The sequence below is a fragment of the Gavialis gangeticus genome, unplaced genomic scaffold (assembly GCF_001723915.1).
Source record: "Gavialis gangeticus isolate Ggan-Ray unplaced genomic scaffold, GavGan_comp1, whole genome shotgun sequence".
Taxonomy (NCBI): Eukaryota; Metazoa; Chordata; order Crocodylia; family Gavialidae; genus Gavialis; species Gavialis gangeticus.
The window spans coordinates 53643364-53664350 of NW_017728996.1; the positions used below are offsets into that span (position 1 = coordinate 53643364).

Below are 20987 nucleotides of genomic sequence, written 5' to 3' on the forward strand. Positions count from 1 at the left end.
CTTCTACTTCTTGTGCTCGGGGATTGGATTCTAGGGGCCTGATGCCATCTCCTTCTGCCCCCTGCATGCCAGATTTGGGTCCTTGGGGGCCTAGCACTGCCTAGCACCAGGATTTGGTTCTGGGGACTGCAGCTGCCTCTTCCCACTCCACACACACTGTGATTGGGTCCTGTGGGCCTGGCAGCACCCCCACCTTGCCCCCCAAAACTGGATTGGGCCTTGGGACCCAGTGCTGCCCTGCCTGGCCCTGCATGCTGGGATCAGGCACCTTATACAGTGTCTTTTGCTGGGCTTGTCAGTGGGGCGTTTCCATGTGAGCTTTGCATTTCCATGTGAGCTTACGGTAGATGTTGTCTGCATCTTGAACTCTTATGCAAGGTTTCTTGTGGTTTCTTTCTCTAATGTCCTATTTGGTGCTGTGAGGTGGAGGATATGCGGATGTCTGATCATCTTGTAGTTATGCAAAGGCTCTTCTGACTTGCCTGGGCCTTTCTTTGGGTTCATATCTCTTAGACCCTTATAGAAGGAAATACCCAAAACTTATGAAGTCATCAATTAACGCCTTCTCCCAGCCAACCTGGAATGTCCTTCAGCAGGAGACTGTTGAGTAACCTGTGTGTGTGGGGAGCCCAGGGTCAGGGTTGCTGCTGCTAAACGGAGGCAGGAAGATCAGGGAAGGGAGATGGGGTGGAGTCTCACCACAGCTGCACAGATCTTAATTATTTTGTAGTTTAAAGGGGCCCAGAGTCCAGCTCCCCATGGTTCCAGCAATTCCTGCTCTGTCCCAGGCATTGTCTGGACTGTGTTTCTTCGATAATCTGATAATTCTGATGGAGATTTGCTACAAAATTTCAGTTTCTCTATCCCCAGAGCTCCAGCCCACAGCTTGTTGTTGTCCTGTTTACATATCTAAGGGCATTGCCTTCTCCCTGACTGCTTGAAGGTGACATGAGCCCATAGCAAGGTATCTGCAAGAAGGGTGCTGCCTTCTGGGCAAGCCCTAGAGCAGCATGTTTCTCAACCCATGGGTCTCGACCCAAAAGTGGGTCGCAAGAATATATGAAAGGGTCACGAACAAACTTGAAACATGGAATCTCCTTTAAAAGGAGAAAAATGTGGGAAACCGTGGCTTTTTCCTTGCAGGCTGGCAGAGTTCCAGCCTGCAGGTGGCTGGTTGGGGCCCCCCATGCCTCACCCCCCCCACCACACAGACTGGGGACTGGGGGTGGTTGGCAGTGGGTCAGGAGTGAGGGGCATTGGGTTGGGACTGGCCATTAAAGTTTATAAATGGGTCCTGGTACAAAAATGGTTGAGAATCACGGCCCTAGAGGGCTTGTATGGGATGCCTGAACCATAGCAGGAAGTTTTGCTTCTGAGGAGAGAGCAGGTCAGTCTGTATGTTCAATGGGCATGCTCATGGAAGCACTTAGAGTGTAAGGGGATCGGGGTTTAACTTTCTATTCAAGCATATTATCCTCCTCCTTAAAACAGAGATTAACTGCTTTCCTTCTAGCCTCCTGGGAGTTATAGGATTACCAGCACTTATTCACTTGCTGACCAGTTGATCTGCCTGAAAGGAGCTGTTAAGCTCTCTTGGAATATGCAGCTTGCGTCCCAAGTAGGGGGAAACTTGGAGGTCACGGGTGCCGGGGTTGCTGCAGCATGAGTGCTCAGCCTTTCCTGAGGTTAGCCTCTGTGACCTTGACTGCACTGCAGTAATGTCTGGGGAGCCTAACCAGCCTTAGACCCTGCTGTGTTCAGCACTGCTGAGCCAGAGCGAGACACCCGTGTCCTGAAGGGCATGCAGTTGAGCTGTTGTTAGAGTAACCTTGCATCGTTTCAGCCACACAGCTGCTGGCCGGGCCTGGCCCAGGGACCTCGGCCTGTGCTGGGGCGGCCGGGCTGGGCCCGGCGTTCTGGAATCCTGCCTGGTGGCCAGTTACTAGCTCGGAAATCTTAACCCTTTGGGGTCCTGAGTAGCCACTGGCCATCGTGGGGCACCTTGTGCCCACACACAGTAGGGTAGATTTGAAACGCTGGACTGAGACTGGATCAGCACAAGCAGAGGGGGTCATGTAGAGCCTGCTGGACTTGCTCTGTTCCTCCAGTTGGAGACCTAAGCTATGAGGTGCCTCTGAAACCATCTGTGTGGGGTTGGGTTGGGCTGGGCAAATCAGGCCTCAGCTGTTAGTGTAGTATACTGAGTCGGAGAGAACAACATCTCTGCCAAGGTGGTGGAAGAAGCTTTGGTCCTGTTGCTTCTGCCCTCTGCTGTTCCTGGGTAAGTGCTGTAGCTGTGGGGAAGAGTAGAGCAGGAATTTGAAGGAGAGGCTGGGGTCTCACAGATCTGTTCAGAGAGCATGTCTCCTGGTAGGCAGTTGCATAAAAACTGACAAGTGAGCAGATGGGGTGGCATCATGGGGGGAGGGGGAGGATCATGATGCAACAAGGGATGTGTGCTGGGGATCATCATCCAGAGCCTTGACAGCAAGGACACAAAGCTTCATGTTGATTTTTTTGTAGGAAGCCAGCAGAAGGTCCTAAGGTGGGCAGGTGTGGTTGGAGCAGCATGCCAGGCAGACAGGCCAGGCTGTGCGTGTGGCTGAGTGGATCTGGGCGGCAGGGGTGTCGGGGAGGTTAGAGAGCCTGTGGGGGGCTCGTATGGGTGTAAGTGAAGAGTGCTTTAGTTCCAAGCTCTGATTATTTATGCCCAAACAAGACTGTAGGACCTGCCAAGTCAACGGAACTGACTTCTACAACTGTGGGAGTGTGGAGATGAGGAAATGGTGCCGTTTTACTCAATGCCACATGGCAACAAGGTGCTGAACACCCATTGCTCCTGTCAAGGCACAGTTTGTTTCAGGATGGGGTCCAAAAGGAGGGAAAGAAGCTGTAGGGTGGGTGACCCTGTGCTAGGGTTGTGGCGCTGCATGGAGCTGAGACCTTTGAGGAGCTGATTCCTGGCAGGGGTGCGGAGGGCAGGGCTGCTGCTGCCTGTGCAGGACTCTTTCCCCCTTCCTGTGTGACTGAGGCACATGGTTGTTTAGCTGCTTGTTGCTTGGCTGGTCTCCTTTCTGAGATGGGACCTGTAATCTTTTCATCGTGGGTCCTGGCCACACAGGAGCAGGCTACCATGTAATTTAATTTGATAAGCAAGGTGAGCTGTCTGCAGTGGCTCCATCTCATTGGCTCTTGGCACCAGAGTGTGGGGAAGGGTATGGGGAGACTTTATTGTAGACCCGTATCATATGTGAGACTTTTTGCTTCTGCAGTGTCTGCCACTTGATCTTAAATCATTACAAGTAGTCAATTAAACCTGGTTGCATACCCTTCTCTCCTAATGAGGAGATCTGCCAAGAGAAGGCAGTGACTTGTTGAAGGTCACAATAGCTGAACCTTAAATATAGGTGGGGCCTTTTCTGCCTAGGGCATATAGGTTTGATACCTTCAGGAACATCCTAGTTGGTCATGGTCAAGGTCATTTCTTGGGGAAGCGTTGGCTCAGCGGTGCCCAGCTGGCATTTTGGTGGCGTTACACTTCATAGAGATGGGACTTAATCTTTATCTGGAAAATGTTATGTCTGACATATATATTAGCTAACCTCCTAGTCTGGACAGGGTCAGTTAACTGGTGACAGAGCCCAGCTCTTGAGTTTCAGTTGCCCCTAATGTGTAGCTTCTGGCAAGTCCCTTGAGGTTTCTGTTCACAACTGCCTCTGCGCGGGGGCTGGGCGAATCCCCTCTTCAAAATGGTGCTGTCCAGACCAGGGAGTGCCGTCCACTCTTCCTGACTGCTTCTCGAAGGGCAGGCAGTATTGTACCTTGGGTTGCTGTCACATTGCTACTTACTGCTGGAAAGAAGCACTGCAGTGATGAAACACAAACCAGAGGCTAGGTTAGACGTTGCAAGGAGTTGGTGTGTCTGCCTTAAACATCTAGTCACTTCTGAGGCAGGAGTTGCTTCGGGAGGCAGGTGCCTTCCTCTGAGGCTGATGAACAAATACGTGTCTGCTGCCCTCCCCTCGAAGTGTGAGGGGCTTATCAGGGGCGGGCAGTTATTTTGGGCAGAGGGCCACTTACTGAGTTTTGGCAAGCCATTGAGGGCCGCATGACAGACAGCCAAGGGCAGATAAATATTCATTTTCTAACTTTTTTAGGGGCCCCGCAGGCTGGATAGAATGGCCTGGCGGGCCGCATCCGACCCATGGGCCACATTTTGCTCACCCCGGCTTAGATGTATTTCAGCAGGGAGTAGGAGGGATTGCTTTGGTCCGTTGCTACAAGCAGTAGGGTAAATTTAGGAAAACACATAGGCTAAATTTTGGGCAAGGAGTGCCTGTTGGTGAGAAGACCAGCTGGTGTGGGTATGGGTTTCCCAAGGGAGAGGCAGAGGTCCTTTCACCTAAGACAGTGCGACTATAAAGAGGTCTGTGGAGCACAGGCTGTAGGAACAATTCAACCCTGGCCAGGTGTTGGTGGCCTAGCTGCTTTAGTAGACTTTCTTCTTTTGGATCCCAAAACCACTGGGGAGCCATTGATGGCAGGGACAGTGACATCCTGGTTGCTCCTTGTAGAAGACTGCCTCATGCCATCCAGAGAAACCTCAAATGAATAGCCACTGTGGACAGCATTTCCAGGTCAGACAGTCATCACCAGTGCCTCCTCCCTTGCCCTGAGCTGAACCATGCTGAATCCTGAGGCGAACCACCCTGCAAGACTTGGCTAGCTGGATAGCGAAATGCTGTGAAGCTTCCAAGGCACGTGATGAGAGCTCCCTGGCTGGGCAGCAGGGGTCACCTTGTGAGACTGCTGAGTGATGCCTGAGCTAAAGTGGGGATGTCAGTCACCAACTCAGAGAAGCATCTGAGGCCTGATCCATTGCACAGTAAAGTCAGCAAGTTTTTTTTTTTTTCCGTTGACTCTGCTGGGCAATGTGTTGCCCCTTGGTCCCAGCCCTTCAACCCTGATGCTGACAGGCAAGCTGTAGCACCCCTCCCTCCCTCTCAACCTCTCTCCTTTCCCTGTAATACAGCTGGGCTGTAGCACACATATGTATCTTTCAATATGACCATGGCACCATTCCCAGTTGCAGCTAACCAGGAGAGCAGGGTCAGCAACCTGCTGTAGCACAGTCCCAGCATGTGACAAGCGAGTGAGATGAGTCAGTGTGGAAGGGCTAATAAAAGCTCTGGCTTTTGTGGTATTCTCATCTGCTGCTCAGGGGTAGACTTCCTCAGATCCTATCTCAGCCTCCCTCTGCGCCACCTTGCACCTGAGGCTTCAGCACCAGGCAGGTGATGATGAATGGCTCATTCATGGGTCTTTTTGCACTTGGCCGTGGTGTTTTGGGCTGGTTTTGAGTATTCTTTGCCTTTTTGAGCTACCTAAAAACAAGTTACTTCATTTTGGAATAAACGGAGCCTTCTTTGAGATGGTAACTTCCAGCGGTTGTTATGAAGAATGGAGTAGTTGCATCTGCACAGTGCAGCCAGAACTGCCTGTACCTGGGAGATGCACTGCTCAGAAGTGTGGTTCTGGCTGGTGCAGTGGTTCTCAATTTTTTTTGTACCAGGACCCATTTGTAAACATTGATGGCCAGTCCCAACCCAGTGCCACTCACTCCTGACCTGCTGCCCTCCAGGCCCTAGCCCCCCAGTGTGCGAGGCAAGAGGGCTCCAAGCAGCCCCTCACAGGCTGGAGGTCTGGCAGCCTGCAAAGGAAAAGCCACAATTTCCCACGTTTTTCTCCTTTAAAGGAGAATCCATTTTTGAAAGTTTGTTCGCAACCCTTTCATATATTCTTGTGACCCACTTCTGGGTTGCGGCCCACAGGTTGAGAAACACTGCTCTAGTGGTTCTTGCAGAGGCCTAGAAGGAAGGAGCCCTCTGTTCTCTTCCTGGCTCTGCTGGTGAATGGCTTTGTAACCTAGGGCAAGCTGCTTAAGTTGCCTTTTTTGCCTCATTTCCCCCAACCTGTTGATGGGAATTAAACCCCTTGCCTTTGGTGAGGCACTTTGAGATCCAAGGGTGAGAGATTATTTTGTGTAGTAATGATGGCAAATCGTTTCTTTTCTTTTTTCTTTTTTTTTTGTTAAGGCCATTTGTGTGGAAAACAGTACCTCTCCTTAGGTTTACATTGCAGGCCTGTCTGCATCCGTTTGCAGTTAGTCATGGGCTCTGAAGGGGTCTCTGCACTGCACAGACGGCAGGGAGCAGGGTGGGAGCCCAGGTAGGGGCAGCTGTCCCTTGCAGTCATCACTTCAGGATCTCATCTTGGGAGATGAGCTGAGGGCCTCTGCTGTGCTCCTAACGAGCAGGTGTGCTCTTGCTAATTGCCCTTTTTGTTGGCAGCCTCCAGGAGAAACTTTGGGAGGCTAAATTCCCTCCAGAGGGAACGTAGGTGGACAGGTGTTGTGCAGAACTGGTAATGTGGGCTGGCCTGTACCTGGGGAGTCTCCTGGGCCAGACCCTTGGCTTCAGCACTAGCCAGGAATGAAGCAAATTATGGCTCACTCATACCAGAGAGAGAGAGAGAGAAGCGTGGGAAGAGCAAAACTGCCGCATTGATGCCCCTGTGGAAGCTGAGCAGAGCTAGGGTTGCAGGGTACTGGGCAGGCTAGAGGGAAGAGCTCCTTTAAAGGAGGCAGGAGACACATTGCAGAGTTGTCAGGCTTGTGGGCAGGTGTGGGGGATGGGAAATGCCAGCAGCCTTTTTCAGACAGGGGCCCTATCATCACTCATCAGCTGCAGAGTTAATGGCCTTGTTGATGGGCGATGCTGTGAATCTCAAGCAGGCCAAGGCATTCTGGGGTGAGAACTGACAGTGACAAGCACTGGGGGGCGGTGGGGAGGGAAGGGAAGCAGGAGGGTATGCGTCAGCCAGCAGAGCCGCTGTAGTTGCCACAAGAGCAGACTGGCAGGACAGAGCAGGGCTGGAAGTTAGGTTTTGTGATAAGGCTTTTCTTTCTCTCTCCCTCCATCTTCAAGGGAAATGAGTCAGATTCCCAGGTGGCCAAGCAAGCCCCAGCCATCTGGGTTTGTGAGCACACATTCTCCATTACAACGTGCTAAGGAATGCAGAGCTGGCATAGACACAGCGTGCGCTCCACCTGCCAGCTCCAAAGGGCAAACTGCATTGTCCCACAAAAGACAGCTGGACACGTCCCCTTTTCCAGGAGAGCTTCTTCTCTCACCCCAGGAATCTTTAGCAGAAACAGCAGTCACTGGCGAGTTGTTCTTAATGCCTTTAATGTTGGCACAGGGGCAAGTGACCCCCTCTGGGCCAAGTGTGTTGGATCCAGTGTTGCTTTCTGACATGACCTGGATTCATGCGGAGAACAAAATGTTGCACTGTACTTTGCTTTCAGAGGTCTGGCCAGCATAGGACTGCCGGTTCTGTCCGACTCTCGTTGGGCTCGGTGTTTACAGGTCCTTGCTAGCTGGAGTTCTTGGGGGCTCCAGTCCTCTTCTGGAGCAGCCACAGTAAAACAGTATCAGACTCTCTCTGTGAAGCAGCTTTATTGCGGTTCAGTCCAGTTCTTACAAGCTGTGTTCAGACTCCAGCATCACTCACTGCAGGGCACAGTTAGGATTTATCTTGCAGGCTCTTGACTAATGCCCTGCCTGTGCATGTTCTCATGGTCCAGAGAAGTGTCTGGTCCTTTCTTGAATACTGCTAAGTTTTTTGGCCGCAATGTCGTCCTATGGAAGTGAGTTCCACCAGTTAATTGTGTTCTCTCTGTAGAGTTTCTGAAGAGTTGTGCCCTTTCATTGTCACCAAATGCCTGTCACTGATGTGGCAGACAAGGATATACCTGATCTCCCTATTCCGTACCCGTGATTTATTTTATATACCTTTCTGGGCTGTTCTGTCATTTTGGGCCCTTTTGAAAACAAGCAGGCCTGTCCTCTTCAGGCTGCTGTTCGCACGAGATCTTTCTGTGCCTTTAATCCTTGGAAACAGGTGACATAATACTTTACAAAATACTTGACTGTGGCCACGTGCAACTTCTCCATTCAGAGGGGAAGGGAATGATGAAGTCCTCCTGATCATGGTAATTATATTTAAGGACTCTGATTTTATACTTAAGCTGGCATTGTTCTGTGGAGATGTTTTACTGTGAGGGAAAACTGTAATTCAAACATAATAGCTGCCATCAAGATGAAAAAAACCCCATCGCTTTTCACCTAGGCAGTCACCCTACCTATGCTTTTGGGGCAGGGAGACCGCCAGGAGCTGTGTAGAATATCAGGATCTTTGTGGACCGTGAATCTTTTGTATGATTGCTGTCCCAGCATCTGCAGGTAGCATACACATAGTCTTGTTAAATGCACAGTCCAGCGGTTCAGGATCTGTCACGTTGTGTGCAGAGTTCCCTGCAGATCTGTATGGAAATGCTAGACAACAGCAATTGTCTTTGTCTTAATAGCTCTGTCCTGTGGGCGTTAGAGCTCTCCTGTCACTAAGAAACTTGTGAGAAAAGTTGTTGTTTCCTGTGCCAAGGTGGCACTGACGGGGCTTGCAGCAGTGACAATCTAAGTCTCTGAGGCTGGGCAGTCAACAAGCTGTTCGAAGGCATATGTGCGTGCTTTGTTTCCCAGGTCCATGAAATGGCCTCCTTAAGAAGTTCATGCAGACTTGGCCGCTGTGTGGTGTCACCAGGGATGAAATGTGTATGCTAGTTAAGCATTCTCGGAAGAGACTCTCCTTCACTGGCATTCTGCAGTGCTGACAAGGTTTTGCTGGCTGCTATCTTGTTAGGATCTGGTACGGTGCCAGCTGCAGAAAAGATACAGCCAGCAAACACTAAGGATTTATGGAACACACATTGAGCTCAATTTAGGTTGAAGTTCTCTTCCTGGAGTCTCTTAAATAATGCTTTGAATGATTTGTGATGTGCTCCACAAGTGCATCAGAATACGGTCACTGAGATGTTTGATTCTGGGGCGCGTGGTGGGACCTGCCAGAGCATTTTTTGGAACATTTCAGCCACCAAACAGGTGCCAACATTGAACCTTTTGCATGCTGGAGACTGGTGTGCATTACATCTTGGAGATGGATCTTCATGCTCTTGGTAGCTTTGAGGTCAAGCTTGGAGAAGTCTGTGCTTGCTCCTTGAGGGCACTGGCACTGTTATCAGTAGTGGATGTAGTTACACTGCTAGCAGAAGACAGCTGTGCTTGGGAGATATAGGTCTATGTGCTGGGTGGAGGGTTTCTGAGGGTAGAGTTGCCCCTGGGTTGAATCTGTCTCACTTCTCAGTGATCCAGGTAGTTCCACATTTTCAAGACAAACTCTTTATTTTGAAGATCATTCGGGTGACTGGTATGTTCGTATCAGAGTGGCAGCTTCCCCAGGGCCTCTGGGAAGGTTTATTATTGGAACAGTTGGGCAGTGGCAAATGCTGTGCCTCTGGGGATCTTTGAGGCTACTACACTTACAATGGGGGACAGTGCAAGTGCTGAGGCTGTCTCAGCTGAGCTGAGATCTAGAGGCTTTTGGCACAGTAAAATGCTGCTTTAGTGATGCTATTTCTGTGTGCTATAGAGGGTAGTTTTGCAATTGCATTTAACAGTGTTTGAGATCTGCATTGGGACTCTCCCCTCGAGCTGTGGTTCAGGCTGCTGCTAGGCATTTTTCATCCAGAATCCTCACCTGGGTGGAGGGGATGGCAAACACTAATTCCAACAAGAGGAGGCTTGGAACATACGGTGCTCTCTGCATTATACATGCACCGTCTGTCCAAGCTTGAATTGGTCACATGCTGACTTCAGGTTCTTCAGAGTGTGTTTGAACTGGACCAAATAATTAGGTGTGTGGTCTAGAGAGACTGAATTCCTGCAGGAGCATTCAGCATGGGGCGTGCTCTGGAACCACAGAATTTGGGGTGGAGGGGAAATATACTACAGTAAGTGGCAAGGTTTAAAGTTGCCACAAGAGCTCTGGATTGCCTCTCAGGCAGTTTCCTCGGCATATGGTAGGTAGGGTGGGCTAGTTCTGGCGTAGCCTGCTATATCCTAATGTCCTTGCATGGTGAAGGCTTGTTTCAGTGAGTCACTTTGCTGGCTTTTGACTTGTACTACTGTTTTGCTGTGTTACTTGCGCTTTCTACTTGTGGTTCTGATGCTACCACAGCCCAGATGATATCGGGGAGAGCGTGGAGCTGGCTATCTCAAAAGGTGTCAGCTAGCACAATCTCTGATCTTAGTCTGTCCAATTGGTAGACTGGCAGCTTGTGACTAGGCTGGTTGTGGTTGGTACTGAGAGCTGTGCCTGGCTGTTGTCATTTGTGTTGCTCTTGAAGTGGAAGGATTCCTCTGGATAAAGGAAATGGGTCATGATTAGGAATGTGTTAGCAAACGCATCTGAACTAACCTGTTTTGACAAGCCAGGAGCTGAACGCCTACTGGACCACTACCAACAACCTCGCTTGGGAAAGCACTAACCCGCAGCTATGCTAGTGGGTATCAGCATTCGACTATGGTCACCACCTGCTTTCCTAGCAGAGATGAGGTCCTGATTTCTTTAGAGAGCGTTTAGGACTAGCAGCAGAGGCTGTATCAAAATGTCTCATACTTGTTGGTGCACGAATACATCTGGCTGTCTCTTGTTAACTATCCTAAATTCCCTCACCCCAGATTCAAGTGAGTTGGGCTCAGATGTTGGCATCAAAACTGGTTTATTATAATACTTAGCTTTTGCACTTTCTTTTATTTTCTTGCATTTCCTCAAGTTGGGTTAATAGCCTGCAGTGTGGCCTGATTTAAGGTATGCTGGCCCTTTTAACACTGAATTGTCTTAGAGGAGCCATCCTCAGCATGGCTGCTGGAGGTTTCTTGGCGTGTTCACAAAGCTTGTGCTGTTCTCTAGATGGCAGGCAGTAGGGCTGTGTGAAATTTTGTCGCCAGTTTTGTTTCAACGCTGTTTCAACTCGTTTCAAGATTGAAACAGGTAAAATTGAAACAGCCTCGAAACAAAACAAGGCAAGTTGAAATGTTTTGATGCTTCGCCCATAGGCTATAATGGGGAAGGTTGAAACAGCCTATAACGTTGTCATTTCTGGCCTGATTTGGATGAAACTTGCAGGAATGGTAGCCCCTTCTGAGGGCACAAAGCCTGCCAGGTTTCAAGGAGATAGGCAAAACCCCCTGCACCTGTCAGCAGCTAGGGGTGCAGGGCCCCAGAACCCCCCTGCACCTATCCGCTTAATAGCTGGCAGGCTTCGTGGCTGCAGCAGGGTCTAGCAGGCCTGCAGTTTTCACCCCCCTCTGCCCCAAGACAGACATGACAAAAGCACCCATGAAACGAGTTTTGCCTGTCAGCAGCCAGAGGTGCAGGGCCCCAGAAGCCCTGCACTTATCTCCTTGACAGCTGGCAGGCTTCGTGGCTGCAGCTGTCACCCCGCTGTGCCTTAACGCCTCAACGCACACAGTGTCACGAGTTTTGCTCGTCCGCAGTTTGAGGTACAGTTTTCCCCCAAACCCCTGCACTTATCTCCTTGAAACCTGGCAGGCTTTGTGGCCTTGGCAGGGGCTAGCATGCCTGCAGTTTTGACCCCGCTGTGGCTTAACACACATGACATGAGTTTTGTTTTCAGGACTTTGGGGTGCAGTTTTCCCGAACCACCTGCACCTATCTCCTTGAAGCCTGGCAGGCTTCATGCCCTCAGAAGGGGCTACCATACCTGCAAGTTTCATCCAAAACAGGCCAGAATTGATAAAGTTATAGGCTGTTTTGACCTTCCCCATTATAGCCCATGGGCAAAGCATCGAAACAGTGCCAAAACGGTGAAACTGTTCCGGCGAAACGCTGTTCGAAAAGGAACAGTGCTGTTTCTCAGAGTCCTAGCAAGCAGCTCACTTCTGGTCAGGTTTAGAGGTTGCCCCTTGCAGTACCCCCACCAGAGTGTTTGCTTGCAAAGATGGTGGGGTACTGGGGGGGTGGATGAGCAAGGCAGTGAGATGTGCCCTGCTCCCTTGTATTGCAAGCATGCGGGGCTTCTGGCAGCTTTTCAACTTGGAGCCAAGCCTGCCACAGGGAGGGAGGTTTGAAGGGCCCTCTCACCCTTTGGTCCTGGTTTTACACTCATTTTACAGAACACAGGGATTTATTTTCTGTCTTGCTTTCTTTGCCTCCAGTGGTTTCTGCACTGCCCCCACTGCTGATTAGTTGTGTGGTCTCCTGAAGGTGTACTGGACCCTGTGCTTCCCTTACAATGAAGAAGAGTAAAGTCTTACCTGTAAACACAAAGCAGTTTGCTTGTTGAGGCTGCGGGACACAGACACGCACATACATGCACAAGGACACCCCCCCCCACCATGCACGCTGCAGCTCCTGCACATCTACAATGCAGGGGCTGCCTGAATCCCAGGCTGAGCAGAGGAGCCCTGACGAGACTCTTTACATTATCCTCACAAACAGGAGTGGCTTTATCCTTCTCCCCCCTCCCCTGTGGGTAGTGGACCATCACCCCTGTTTTACCACAGGGAATTGAGGCCCAGAGACGTTAAGTCTAGGAGCTAAAAGCAGAGGGACGTTGTGAGCAGCGGAACCTCCCTTGCAGGCCCCAGAACACCCGTTCCCAGCAGTCTTGAGGGGAGGATGTAGGTAGTTTTGAGGAGGCTTTGAAGTGATCACTTCAGGGTTGCCAGTGTGTGAGAGATACGTAATGGGTTTGTATCTCTCCATTACATCTCCCAGCCTGGGGATGTGTGTTGTGAACCAGTGACTAGCTTGGAAGGGCTGCAGATAGGAACGGCCGGGCTGAGGGAACCAGGTGTGTGATGAGCCGGAGCTGAGAACGGTGCTGGTGCTGCCTGCGGCGGGTCCTCGCTTTGTGTCTGGCTGCCGCTGGCCTGGCTGAATGTGAAAGGACGTCTGTGCCTGGTGCCATTGCTACGCTGGGGAAGGGAGGACACTGTGTAATTACTTCACATGGTGAGACTAATGAGTCCCTGGTTCTTTCCTTTCCCACATCAATCCCTGTTCACACGCTGTCTGCCCCAGGCTTATACTGTGACCAGCAGGCGAATCCCCTCACCTTGTGTTAGGCTTGATAAAGAAGCAGGATGAAAAGCTCTGTCTCTGAGAGATAAGACAGATGGGCTGGGTGAATTCAGGGATTGATCTTCTCTTTTCACCTCTGCCCCGTTTTTCAGCTTTGTTCCAAACCTGCCCCTAGCATCAGGCTACCTGCCTGCCCGTCTCCCTGCTGGAGGCTTTGTTCTCCTCCTCAGCCCCTGGATCCTTCCTCTCAGGGTTTTTTTTTTAAATTTTTTTCCCCCCCCTCCCCTCTCTTCCCTTAGCCTGAAGCTTCAGGCAAGTAGTGGAGCGAGCAGCTTCCTTTCCTGGTTTCCCTCTCCTCCTGATGGCTGATAAATGAGGCTGTATTTGTTCCAGTGCAGAGTGAAATATGAAATCCCATAAAGCCGCCTCACTTATTAGATAGATCTCAGCGAGCTGCTTATTATGCACTGTGGCGTAATGCAGATTACAAATGTGACCAAGCAATAATTAGCAGAGCTGGAACTGTAATTAAACGCTCCTGTGCTGCACTGTGGTTTCTGTTGCAAAGTGGAAGGAAGCCGAGCAGTTTCAAAACCCCCAGGTGCCCCTTCCTTTCCGCCGCACGCACAAACAAGTGATCAGCCACTGCTCCCAGGCACTGGTGAGTCAGGGGCGCCTGGGGGTGACCATTCCCCCAACACTCACTTTCTTCCAGGCTTGCTGCTGTCATCTGAGTAGAGCCAGCTATACATGGTTCCTCTCCAGATATTTCAATCCAGGAGATTGGCTTTAAGTTGCTAAGCAGATTGGAGTTGGAGGCAGCCCCTTCAAGCTTCAGGGAGCTTGGTTTTCAGGAGCCAAGCGCTTTCTGGAGCTCCTGCCCTAGGTCCCAGCAATGCCCCAAGGGACCAGCTGTGGGTGTGCAGGGAGGTCCCCTTCCCTTCATGGGGATCAGTGCTACCTCTTGGCAGCGCAGGCAGTGCAGCACCTCCAGGCTTTTTTTTCCCCTTGCAGGCACTATGCCTGTATCTCAAATCCTGCCCTGTGAAATGGGAATGAAATGGGCTCAGGCAGTACAAGCATGACCACAGCAAGTGCCTCTCTGAGCCAGTGCTAGGACATGAAAGCCAAGGAATGAGATCCTGACGAATCTGATCTTTCCAGTGGGAGTTCAGGGCTGGTGTTAGGTTGGGAAAGGAGCCTGAGGAAGAGGCAGCACACAGGCGTGGGCTCTGCCGCTGGCTGGGGAGAGATGTGTGGCTCAGTCACTGTTGATTAAACCTCTAGGTTGGCTTTAATGCTTATTGGACTGGATTCGCTCTGATGAGCTGTCCAGACGGAGGACATACGCAGGAGGACAAGGAGCTGACTGCAGGCGAGCAGGCAGAAGACACTCTGTACGCTGCAGTGTTAACATGGCTGGAATGGCAAATCTGTTCCCGTTGCTCCACTCCATGAGACCCCTGGTAACAAGGGTCATGGTTGTTTCCTCTGTTAGCATGGAACAAGCTTGTGCTTTTACCACCATTGTGCCTGTGGGTGGTGGGGGAGGCAGTGCAATCCACTGCCTTAGAAATAATCCCTTCACATCCTGCTCCTTCAGAGGGGCACTCCAGCATGCCAGCTGGTTCCTTCTCCCACCCCTCACTTAGCTTGTGCACACTGGGACTCCAGGGGTGCTTGGCAGAGTGCTAGTTACTGGCTGAATCTACACGCACATCTCTGACCTGGAGGGCTAGGTGTGAGAGATGGGGAGCTCTGGCCACACAGCCTGCGGAGGTCACATGGGAGCACACGAGCTCGGTAGAGCTGATGTGACAGACAAGATTCAACACGAAGGCTTCCACTCCAGCTAATTGCTTCATAAAAAGGCAGGCTTAGTGAAGGACTCTGTGTGTGCGTGAGAGAGAGAACAAGCAGATAAGGCTAATGTTTTGGCAGTTGTTCAGGGCCCAGAATTAGTCTGAATGGGAGTGTGAACATTTTGTGGCTGTCGACAGCATTGTTCCACATATAGCGATGACTCTGCGGTTGGAAATGCTTGTGGTGCCAGGACACCTCCTGGCTAGTGGCTTGGAGTTATTTGCTTCCGCCTCTCTGGGGCTGGCTATGGCCAGCCAAGCTTCCCTTGCATCTAGCTTCAGGCACTGCTCCCAGGGCCATGATAGGTTTGTGCCAAGCAGCAGACTGTGACAGGGGCATCTTTTGACATAATTCAGAGCTGGATGCTGGGGAGAGTCTTCCCCTGAGTGCCTTGTATTCCCGTGCCTGAACTCATTGGTGACTGAAGCAGCAGTACTGCCTGCAGCTACTTTGAGCCTGCTCAGCATCCAACCAAGATCAGAAGGCCTGCCCTGGGGGAGGAGAGCTAAGCAGAGTTTAAATAGTCAGCGTGAGTACTGCTGTGAGTCTCTGTTGCTGGATGTGGCTGGGGGCTTGATTCAGGGCGGGTGGGAAGGGTGCTTCTCTGGTCAGGGTTAAGATGATGATCTGAACTTTCCTGGCAATGGAGATGTATGTATCTATGCTCCCCTTGGGCTGGCATTGTGGGCAGGTCTCTGATATATAGCAGCCTCTGAGGCCCAGCTGCTCCCTTTCATGACATGACACTGGACCAGTGAATACTGGGTGGGGTGGCTCATTAGTCCACTTGCCCATCCTGAGTGAGTGTCAGCATCACAGCTGCTGAGAATCTGGCTTATTGAAGATGGGGTGGAGGTGGCCCCAGGGCTTGGCTGTACTCAGCCCTGTTCAGCTCTGAGCTGTTTGCTTTCTACACAGACCTAGCCTAGCTTTGGCACTGAGGAAGCTGCTTTTGAGTGCAAGGGAAGCAAGATGACTGACAGTGACCTTGCCTGCAGCGTTCAGCTCTGCCACCAGATCCCCGCTGGCTGTTTTCTGTCTGGATGGGTCCTGCATGCATCTTGGCATAGAAGGGGGATATTTGGGATGCAGTCTACAAGCACCCACCATGTAGGTAGCTGGGAGTCCATCTATCCTTGAGGGGAGCTGGAGGGAGGCTGTGATTATGGAGTGGGCAGCTGAAGGTACTGGCTGCCTTCCCTGTCCTGCCCTTCCCTGCCAGCCTGGTAGTGTCCTGTGGTAGAGGGCTGTTAGATGCAGGGTCATTCTGCCTGCCTTTATGCCTCTTAACAAAGCAAGCAATGTGTGGGATCCGGTGCTCTGAAGACTGTTCATGTACTGAAGTTTTAGGATGGGTGCTCAGGTGAGTGAGAGCTGCTACAGCTGAGCAAGTGAGCATGGGTCTTTGGCTGAAGCATGTTGGATTTGGCCTAGATGGATGCTATAAAAAGGGTAGCTTTTTGGTGATACAGGAATCATGGGCAAATTGGGGCTGGAAAAGTCTTACCGGGTCCTTGGTCTGTAGTTTAGGATGTCTGGGATATGAAGCCCCTGCTAGCAAACAGGCAGGCTCTCACAGCAGCATAGGAATAGGGGGTAGGGACCTGTACTGTTGTGTCAGGAGTGTGGGAGAGAGGCTTGTTGCTTTGCTTTCTCCTCTGCACATTCTCCAGTTCTAACGAGCATATTTCTCTTTCCCCACAGATGGAGTCTCCGGTCTCCACCCCCGCGGTACTGCCACTGCACCTCCTTGTCCCTGTTGTCAATAACGACATCTCCTCCCCATGTGAGCAGATCATGGTACGCACCCGCTCGGTGGGGGTGAACACATGTGACGTAGCATTGGCTACTGAGCCAGAATGTCTGGGCCCCTGTGAACCCGGGACCAGCGTCAACCTGGAGGGCATTGTCTGGCAGGAAACGGAAGATGGTAAGTGCTGTCTGAGAGCTGGTTTTCCCTTTTTCCATCACGGATAGACTGTGCTTTTATAATGATTTCCCTTCCCACTCAGGGTGGTGGTTGCAAAGTGTGTACAACATCCCTGTCCCTTGCTCTCTATGTTAGCACCAGTCTTCCAGGCATAGGAGGGCTTGGCGTTATTGTGCAGGATATTAGCTGAGACCATGGTAGTTTTGAGGGCACAACTCAAGGGTGGCACAGTAGATCCAACAGCATGCAACAGTCTTCACTGACTGTTGTTTTATGTCATTGCCCAGCTTGCACACTAAAATGTCTAGCAGATGTGTGCGCTTTTGTCAAAGAGTTAATCATTTAAAGAAGGGAAAGGAGAAAGAACTAAATGAGGTGCCTTCCATATCTTCAAACTTGGCTTTGATCATACAATCAAATCTATGCCATGTCCACACGAGTCTCTGGCTGGGTAGTTAGCCCCATCAGAGCTCTTAGAACAGGGCCTACAGAAGATCAGGGCCCTTCAATTGTTATTGTTCAGCCAAGCAGTTGGCACTCATCTGTGCTTCTGCGCAAGTAGTTCATTTATGTTCCCGGTTCAGGAGGCTTGGTCTTTAGTAGTTACTGGACCCCAGCATTCCTCTCACTGGTTGTCAGGGAATGCAGAGCTCTGTTTTCTCCTGATACAAGCATCATTACACTGAACCTCTGAGCCTGCTGTTGTCCTTTGGCTACATAGAAGCTTGTCAGTTTTGGAAGTGGAGGGCTGAGTTCAGGCCAGACCTGTAAGTTTACTCCTTTCCTATGGCAGCAGGAAGCAGCTAGGGTTTCATGGAGGTAAGGGAGTGGATTTCCCCTGGACATTTGTAGATCTAGAAGTGGGGCGTGCACCAGGAATCTATGGGAGAGGATTTGTAGAAACAGAGCCTTGCTGAGGTTACAGAGGTTCACTCTCTGTACGCCAGGTCCCAGTCTCCCAAGTGCTGGTATTGATGTTACCTTCTACTTGCTGGTTAGCAGGTTTAGCAGCTTTCCTCATGACTTTTGCATTTGCCCTGTTCAAGAAATTCTGGATTTGTCTTTTACAAACTGGCCTTGAGGCATTTGAAATGAAGGTTACATCTGCTGCAGGCAGTATCCAGCAAATGAATGTTGGGGGTGAATCTTGCTGTGCAGAAATAAGCACCAGACCATACTTTTTTTATCCACACATCACATCGAGCTGAGGATCTCCAAATAGTCTTCCTGGTGACAGATAATTTGTGTCCTGCTTCTAGACAAATGAGAGAAACCATGGCTAGTGCTTTTCACCTAGCATTTTTGGTCTAAGCAGGAATTGGGAAACAGAGCAAGAACCCTGAGTCACAAACATTAGCTGCAACAGGGTTATGGGAATGGGAGAAGTTAATTAACAATTGGTCACTTCAGAAACACGTGAAGATTAGGACATTTAAGGCCCTCTGACATCTGCTCTTCTGTTGTTGTGGAGGGGTTAACTGCATGGGACTGCTGCTCCCTTTCTGCATATTCCCTCAAGCTGGGCTCTTGCAGCTGCTCTTCCTGAAGCTCTCTTCGTTATCTTGAATGATCATTAAAGCTGAACCTAAACCCATATTTCCATCAGCAGGCGTATGCTGCTGTCACTCGGCCAGATGTTGCTTGTGTAAAGCTCCCAGCCACGCAAGCAGATGTTACAAAACACACCTACAACTTTTGTGTAACTTTGCAGCTGGAGTTCACCTCGCTGTGGCAACTTTAAGTGCATCCGGTGATCCATGGTGAAATAAGCTATTTTTTCTCATCAGCTATGTGTAAGGGTTGGGCCAAGGTTGGGCCTGACTCCCCCCGGTCCATTTTTTTCATATAGGCTTGGCTTAGGACTGAGTGGTATAATGGCTTCAGACACGGAGCTGATTAGAATGGAAATGGTTCTATGTTGGACTTGTGTCAAGAGCTGAAGTAGCTGGGTGGGGAGGAACCTCGGTGGCGAATCACCCGACAGTCCATGTCCCAGGGGATCCTGACTTACAGTGGTAGTTTTTGTTTCATGCTTGTGCTTGGGTCAGGAAACATCAACTGTCCTTGTCCACTGTGTCCCCACCCCTGTGCTCTGCATACTTGTGTGCTTGGAAGATTTCATTGGATTCATGGGCAGCTGGGCATTGGATCTGGCTTTCCCACCACATCTGAGGAAGGCAGGAGCAGCAGTGCTGAAAATGGCCTTTGGGGGATTCCTCCTTTATCAGCTAGTGTGGCTGGTGGGGGGCAGGAAACGGCCTGCAGGGTTAGGAGCCTTGATTGTGAATGTGGCATGTGCTTGCAGGAGTGAAAATACAGTGATGGTGTGAGAACCAGCTGTGCTGCTGACTGCCCTGTCCATGCCAGGGTCATAGGATCAGACTGGGGAAAACAAGGTACACTTGCTTTGAGGGGCTGGGTGGTACTTTTGAAAGCATTTGTCTAGCGGCCCTGTTCTAGCCATGTGAAGCAGCCTTCATTCCCCCTTACTTTCCCTTTTTAGTCTGCTTGAGCCATTGCCTGGTTTCTCTGTATGGGTTTGCATGATCAGAGAGAGAAACATTGCCTCTCAGTTCAGAAAATCCTTCTGCTCTTGTGTTATGGCCTTGGTGTCCAGCAGTGTGGTCTCTCTGTGTTAGATCTGTTCTGTCTGTGGTACTTGTGTGACCTCTATCACTGTAGTACCTGAGCACCAGCTTTAATGCATTTACCCAACAAGGCAGGGATTACACAGCTGGGGAGAAAGGCTAAGTAATCTCCACATCCTGGGCTAGTGCTGTAACAACTGGCCTATCTTCCTCTCTGGCTATCTACAGCATCCTGACCCATACCTGAAAGTCCAAAAGAAACCTGGGTTTGGGATTCTGCAGGTGTGTTGTGTAAACCCCATTGCTCCCCTCATTTGGGACAGCAGGGAATCAGTGTCCAGCTGGGGTTGCAAGACCCAGTGGCGAAGAATGAACAGTCCCTCGTGCACATTATTGAGCAAGGGAGCTGGAGATGTTGATATCTGGAGGACATGAACTTTAGTTTAAAAGACCTTAAGCGTCCAGCTTCTGCTCTGGCAAAGAAAGCTGTTCCAGTCTGACCTACTGTGCTGTGGTCTGCCCAAGCCTGCAGAGAGACCCTGTCGCTCTGCTGTTTTTTCCAAAGCTGCAGCAGCATGAAATTACTGAGACTGCTTGGTTTTTTTGCTGCTGTGCAGGCTCCTGTGGGCAGCAGGGAAACAGGCAAGAACTGGGAACTCCTGCTTTTTTATATTGGCAAGGTGGAGAGCCAGGGGAGGGGAGAGCATGAAGAGAGGCTGGAAGGGGGGATGATCCATGAGGCCACCCACTTCAGTGGCAGCCAGAGGGCTAAGGGAGAATCACTGCCTTTCTCCCACCCATGCTTCTTCCATCCCACCCCCTGGGGTGGGGAAGAGACAGAATCAAGCTCCTCATTTTTTTTTTTTTTCTGGAGCCAAATGGGTTTCACATTCATCAGCCCCCTGTTAGGAAGATGGAGCCCCTTGAGCAGCAGCAGCTGAGAACCTTGCCAAGGAGCAGAAGGTCTCCATGTGCCACAGCCTCTCTCCTGAGCTGAGGCACTGCAGCTCTTTTTCCTCACAGTTCCTGGACACCTTGTAAAATGTTCAAGTGTAGATTGCTTCACACAGCTCTGTGATCCTTCAAAGAGAGTGATGGCACCAGTCTCCCGGCTCCCCCTGAATCAGCTGAGCAATGGTCACTTTCACTACACTGCTGATTTCCCTTCCCTCCCTTCTTCTCCCCCCTTCCATCAGGTTTCAGCTCCTCCTTTCCCATCAGTGCCTAGTGTTTCTTTTGCCCCCCTCCCACTCATCCCTTCTCTCCTGCCTCACCAATCTGTGCAGCTCTGCAGCCCACCTGCTTGTCCTGCCACATTATCCTTTTCTTTTGCAGCTATCGGTTCAGACCGTGCCTCAGAGGCATTCCGTGGCTCCTGCCGCTTGCCTATTTTTAGTCTATAGTAATTCAATGAACATGTGCAAAAATCCTTCCCCGCCTGGCTCTGCCGGCTGCCGCTTGGTTCCTGCTGTCATTTCCGACGGCTCCTGCAGCGTGCCCTGCGCTCCTGTCATGCACGGTTCAGGTCCTCTTGTTTCCTTTGGTCGATTCCAGTCATCTCTGTAGTGTTGCCCTAGTGTGCGTCTAGCAGAACCTACCTT

General features: G+C 50.8%; 1 protein-coding gene across 5 annotated transcripts in view; it reads left to right on the top strand.

Annotated features, from left to right (window-relative positions):
• ZNF609 (zinc finger protein 609) overlaps positions 1–20987 on the top strand; it is a 124497-nt gene that overhangs the window by 65469 nt on the left and 38041 nt on the right. For all 5 annotated transcript variants that reach the window (XM_019504550.1, XM_019504548.1, XM_019504547.1 and 2 more), the window contains one exon: positions 16573–16798. In XM_019504550.1, coding sequence (XP_019360095.1) covers positions 16573–16798 — 226 coding nt within the window. The remainder of the gene's footprint in view (positions 1–16572; positions 16799–20987) is intronic.